This window comes from Sinocyclocheilus rhinocerous, unplaced genomic scaffold (assembly GCF_001515625.1).
Source record: "Sinocyclocheilus rhinocerous isolate Xijiao unplaced genomic scaffold, SAMN03320098_v1.1 scaffold807, whole genome shotgun sequence".
Lineage (NCBI taxonomy): Eukaryota > Metazoa > Chordata > Actinopteri > Cypriniformes > Cyprinidae > Sinocyclocheilus > Sinocyclocheilus rhinocerous.
In genome coordinates this window covers 1,396,431-1,402,756 of record NW_015650326.1, presented here as the reverse complement: position 1 = coordinate 1,402,756, position 6,326 = coordinate 1,396,431, and the positions used below count along the sequence as shown (strand labels likewise).

The 6,326-nt window shown below is 35.7% G+C and overlaps 1 protein-coding gene across 3 annotated transcripts in view; it reads right to left on the bottom strand.

Moving 5' to 3' along the window:
* The window catches only part of prkag2b (protein kinase, AMP-activated, gamma 2 non-catalytic subunit b), a 42,803-nt gene that overhangs the window by 4,728 nt on the left and 31,749 nt on the right, over window positions 1–6,326 (bottom strand). For all 3 annotated transcript variants that reach the window (XR_001636726.1, XM_016516747.1, XM_016516748.1), the window contains 9 exons: window positions 5,991–6,042; window positions 5,197–5,306; window positions 3,453–3,534; window positions 2,814–2,872; window positions 2,517–2,562; window positions 1,276–1,330; window positions 943–1,069; window positions 611–776; window positions 427–464 (listed from right to left, as the gene is read on the bottom strand). Coding sequence is in view for 2 of the 3 variants with exons in the window: in XM_016516747.1 (XP_016372233.1) it covers window positions 427–464; window positions 611–776; window positions 943–1,069; window positions 1,276–1,330; window positions 2,517–2,562; window positions 2,814–2,872; window positions 3,453–3,534; window positions 5,197–5,306; window positions 5,991–6,042 (735 nt within the window). In the remaining variant the exon portion in view is untranslated. The remainder of the gene's footprint in view (window positions 1–426; window positions 465–610; window positions 777–942; window positions 1,070–1,275; window positions 1,331–2,516; window positions 2,563–2,813; window positions 2,873–3,452; window positions 3,535–5,196; window positions 5,307–5,990; window positions 6,043–6,326) is intronic.

Genomic DNA, 6,326 nt, shown 5'->3' with positions numbered 1-6,326 from the left:
CCTTCAGAAATCATTCTGATATGCTGATTTGATGCTCAAGAAACATTTATTTTTATCAGTGCTGAGAACATCTGTGCTGCCTATTATTTTTGTGAAAACTAAGAAATTTATAAAAAAAAAAAAAAAAAAAAAAAAACTTACTGACCCTGAACTTTTGAATGGTAGTGTATTTGTGTACAAATTAGAAAACTCATCAGAAACAAGCACTCAAAGTGCAAAATCTAACTGATGAGATATTTCAGAATAGAGAACTAAAAAAAATATTCACTGTAGAAATATTTTACTAATGTCCATGATCATGACCATGGAAAACACCATTTTAATCTCCATGGGAACATTATATATTTACACCTCACAACAAATGTGTGGTAAAAAGCTGTGAAGTTATTCTTTAACTTGAAATAGTATATTAAAGGAACAACTTACAATGACATCAAATTTGGAGTAAATGTCTACAACCTTTCCTTGGGGAGGAAAAATATGGAAAGCACATATGAGAAATTTGACTTAGAAAGACATGTACAATTAAATTTTGTTCCTAAAAAGGGCTTGACAGGAGAATAATTGAATTATATGAACTGCCAGCAAGGTTAGCAATATGTGTCGTTACCTGTAACATCCACCACCGGCAGGGCAGACACTCTCCTCTCCACAAACATGCCCAGTGCTTTAATAATGGGTGTATCTGGGTGAATGAAAGCGATGTTGCAGTATGTGCCAATGCCCAGCTCCTCCAGAGTCTGCCTCATGAAGGCTGGTTTAGGCATCTCACACACCTACAAGACCATAAACCATCAGTGTACACAGGACACTACATAACTCAGGATGATTATTACTCTTCTGAAACCTTTCACTAGTTTGTTCACAACAACTACCATTTCTAAAAGTATGATAACTGTAAGTATAAAAGCTCAGTAAGCTAAAAGGAAGCGATATACTCACAAAGAGCTGCAGAAACTTGAGAATTCTCTTGTGTGTGAGGATATAGAGGGCGTTTCCTGTGACTGGATCGATCACTGGCAAACGATGGATCTTATTTTTGATGAGTGAGTAAACAGCATCAAATATACTGGGAAAAAAATAGCAAAGAGTTACAAGAAACCAACCATTTAGCTCTGCTGAGCAGATAATGTCACAAATGTGAATCTGAATTAATTGCTCAATTTGTTTCAAAATAATTTCGAGAAAATGTTCCTATAAACCAAAGAGAGGATTAAGCATCATGCAATGAAAATTATAAAACACAGTCTACAAAAATATGACCTAAAGTCTCACCTTGCATCTGGAGATATGTTGACTAAGGGTTTAAACGTTTCTTGCAAGTAAAGTTCTGTTGGTATAAGCAGAAATCAAAAAGGGTCAAAGCACTTTAAATTAAACGTTCTGCCATTATTTACTAATTTCTTTCCAAATTTGAACTTTTTTCCATGGAATATAAAAGCAGAAAATTCCAGACATGGGTGTGCGTAAATATATACATTTACATTCGTAAATATAGGAGTCTTGAGTAATTTGCGCATAAAACAGACCTTCCCGAAAACTCTCCTCCGAATTCACAAACACTTCGTACACATCAGATTTGATAGTTAAACATGTGTATGTTAATGAATTCCAATCATTCGTAAATAGGACGCTCATTCACAATTAGCATAATCCCCGCCTATGAATTACAGCTACGTAAATTGCGTGTCCAGGAACGCAGTGGAATATTCTGGTCTACTTTCTCAGGTTTGGCTATAGTATATTGCATAAATGCAAAAAACACTAATAGGCCAAATGCCTAACAATAAATATTCAATAACGTGTGTCCACCAAAGCGTTTTTAGCTAGCTGAAAAACGGTCAGGCGCTCTTCTTAAAACGGCCAGCTGGTGGTGCTGGAGAACGCTTTGGTGGCACAGCGTTTTTCTAGCTGAGAGACGCTTTGGTTGCTATGATTTGAAATATCCACGTATTACTAGTATCTCATTTTGAAGAATATTACTGAATATAAAAATGCAGTAACCAGCAATATTAACTTCTCTATTGTTGTACAAGTAGGATGATTGGTCGGTGTAGTATTTGTCCCGCCCCTCCTCCATTGATTGGACGGCTGGGTAAAAAGTGACAGTGACAAGCGCTGCGTTTTACCCAAAGCTAAACAGTTTATCAACTCTCAGCTACAAGAACAAAAAAAAAACGGAGCAAACGAACTTGTAAAACATTATAATGGCAGTGCATCAAATTCAGTGTCATCAGTTTGCCAAAATGAACAGAACGTTTTACGCACCATTTACACGTGGAGCAGGTGTAAATTTCTTTCCTACCAACTAACATTTCGAAAATACGAACATTTACATGAATTCGAAAGTTTACGTCAGAACGGCTTTACGAACGATTTACACAAATTCGTTCTGCTCGTGTTTCATGAATGAGGCCCATTGGGTGTACAAAAATGTGTTCAGTGAATAATTACAAATCTATATAAACGCAAATTAGTGTAAGCAGCGATGAAGTGAAAATGCTGAAAATATTTACCTCTCCAAGTCTCAATCTTATGCTCCTCCAGCTCGTATATTTGCACCTGAGGCATATAACACAAAAAATGACTTCAAATTTTTAAATGAACAAATATCCTTCCTCTTATGTGAACATTCATTAAGTGATTACATGCAAGGTCTACAAGCTGAAGAGAATTTTTGAAGCCACTTTTGAAGGTAATTTCCGGCCAAACCCCCATGAACAGCCATTAACCACAAACCAGCACTGAGCAAAATGACACTGACCAGCAAAACTTTGGTTGTATTCGAGTTTCTGTGATGTCTGAATCCTTACCAGCGGCGATTTGTAGTATCTGTGCAGGATGATGATGAAGTCTGTGATGGTTAACATTCCTATTGAGAAAACATATCATTAGATAGGACTCATATCTAGGCTCACAGAGAAACAGTGCATGCAGATTTTGCAGAATATGCATCCAGTGTCCTTTGTGCATTTGCTATAATACATTGATGTTCATTTACCAACAAGAGCTCTCAGATCATTTAACACATTTGACCATGTTAAAATTTTCTTTCATGCTTTCGTGTAAAATATCAGCACAGAAAATTAGAAAAACATCAGCAGATTCCATCTAGGCCAGTTTATCAATATCTACAATTCAAAACAATTCAGACAGGAAACAGGCAGCAATGAATTTCAACCAATTTGGTACATGTTATTGTTAGCAAGCTAACCTAAGCATGTCCAATTATGTTACAGGTGAACAAATAATGTCCTGAAGCAATGTTTTTATTTGATTACTGATTAAGTTTAACAATAATTTCAAGACAGGCTTTTAAATGGACTTGCAGGATTAAAGGAGTTAAACATTTTCTGTCTGCATGACCTATAAAAGACAACTCCAGTGAAAAGAATGACTGAAATGCAGGTGAGAGCATGTGTGTGAGTGTGTGTGCACGTGTCATTGCTTACCCACAAAGCTTTGCTTTTTGGTTTCCCATAATGGCGCGGCTCGAACTCCATTAGCAACCAAGGCAAAGAAAGCTTTCTTTACCTAAAAGAGAACAAAGGATTCACATAACAATGCTTTTCTTTAGGTTCCTTTAAAAACACTTCTGGAGGAACTGGTGGTGTGAGACAAAAAATAAAATAAAAAATATCACAGGAGACACAATGAGTTGGGTGCAACCAGGGTTAAAAAAAAAAAAGTCCACACCTGCCAATGACAAATGAACTGGCAAATTTGGCCTTATTTCTTACTGGCCATAAAGTTTTATTTTGTATTGATTAAAACATGTTTTGTCCCTATAGCAATACAATTAATAAGCTGCTTATCAATTGTGACATTTGCAGCATCACACATAATGAGCCCAGAAGTGAAACTATTGAAAAGTGAAGAGCAATTTTTCCTCCTCTGCAATTTTGCAATTTCATACAGTATGCTTATTGTAAAACAAGCTTGAGCTTGGTAAAGGAGCTTTATTAATAAAAACATTATTATTGTTATTTAAACTTTCTTTTGAAGGTTTAATGCAAAGATTATGCCATAAATTAGGCATCCTAGATAAACTTAAGGTAGATGACAGATGTTCGAAGATTCTGGATTATTTGAAATGCTCATGTGGCTTATATCAGTAAAGGGTTCATTCTTCATTTGACTTAAATAATGTGTGCAATTTCTAATAAATTATCGGCCAACCGGAACACAACGGTTTTTATTTACGCACTAATGCTATTATTTGCTCATATTTGGCACATTATGGACCCTGGACCCATCATTTCTAACACAAATTCTCTCCATTTTTGACCAACCCACCAGTTATCCATTAAAATAAATTTTCATTTCAATATAAAGGCAGTTCACATCAATTTCAAGTTATGGCCCATAAACTTTATATCACAATCCAGACATAAAACTGCCTAATTTCAGAAACTTTCATTCACAAACAAGTACAATTAAGTACATCAGTCTAAGCATAAAATTCCATTGATCGTCTCTGAGCCTTTATTATTTTAAACTGGCCCTCAGCCAGAGGAAAGTCAACAGGTTAATAGGTTATAAGGGAGTTACACCCAGATCTAACAACGGCACATACCTGCACATGATTACTGATTAACCCTGACAAACCTAGCTTTATGACTGCTTCCCAAACACTTCAAAGAGATCCCATCCATTTCAGTCACCAACTAAGATTTATTTACTGATGAAACATTAACCACAATCACTTACACATCATGTGTTTAAACTACAAGTGGGAAGCAAAACTGAAACAAGTATGTTCAGAAAAGCATACTAACTTACTTTCCATTTCTGCAGTGGTATGTATACTCACTATACTGTGCAAAATATGCAACTTTACGTATAAATAGAATGACTTATACAATATACAATGAAGTAAACTGCATGGAATATTGTATCCCACATTGCAATGCATTCAACTAGACCATTTCTAGTGTGATGAATGGACTAGATGCAACTACAGCTGTGCTGATGTGACAACAATACAACATACTACTGTTTGAAATGTGTATCATGGAATAATTCCTAAATTACATATACTACTTTTTAAAAAAGAGAGCAGTATACAGAGTAAACAGATTAGTATGCAGTATGTAGTAAGATACTTTCCCATTCTGAACATAACACAAAACTCCATACCCAAATCTTTTCACTTTCTGTTCTTGTGCTAGACATCAGAAGACATTTAAGACGTACCTGTAATGTAGTGTCAAAGACCACTAGTTTGGAACTGGTGGGGATGAGGTCATAGCACTTGTGGGATTTCATAAAGCGCATGTAAATGTCACTGTCTGGCTCTTCAGCAGCTGAAAACAGAGAAGAAATCAGCAGAATCATTAGCATTAGAATCATTTGCAATCTCTAACACTTCCCCGATAGCACACGTACGTCTGCAAGATGCAGATGAGCAAACACTCTAAAAAATACATCGTGCAGATGTAAATGCAGACATCAAATAGACGTCTCCGTGATGTACGTGTGCTATCAGGGTTAAAAATGTTACAAATATTTTGCATACCCTGATAGCACACGTACATCTAGGAGACGTCTATTTGACGTCTGCATTTACATCTGCAAGATGTATTTTTTTTTAGAGTGTTTACTCATCTGCAATATACGTCTATAGGATGTTTCCTGTCAGATGTCAAATAGGCGTTTAGAAAATGTCTTTAAGATGTTTATGATTTTTAATCTTTTTAATTAATAATTTAATTAAAAGCAGATACTTTCCAGATCAAGCGATCTTTAACAGACATCTTGCAGACGTACGCGTGTTATCTGGGTAAAACTTTAAAATCTATTCATTTTTTAAAACAAAATAAAATACAATTATGTTATGAATTATACCCATTATACTCATAAAATAATACAAAAATACTACATACAGCAAACCTATTTTTAAGAACAGGCTGCAAATTCAATTTAGTCATCAACCATAAACTTGCAAAGACCATGAAATTAAATAAGCAAGCATAAGTATAATCATTTACCTTCATTATCAAGTTCAAGTTTTTCCAGCATGCCTTCAGCAAGTACGCAGCTCTGAAACACAAAGACACGGGCTGATGGTTTCATCAACAATCACTTACTTCAAAGTTAGTAAGACCCTATTAGATCCTATGGAGTGGTAGCGTCCATTTTTAAAAATCTGCTTATCTGCAAACAAGCAGGCTGGTCACCACACAGGAAGCAGAGTGATCTGAAGAGCTTTCACTCACAGATTTATTAAGCGCAGTGGTGAAATATTAATAGACGGACACCCCCGCAAAGGTGACAATGGAACATTCCGAGTCTGTTTCACGTCTGTAAAAACGAGGCGCAGGTAG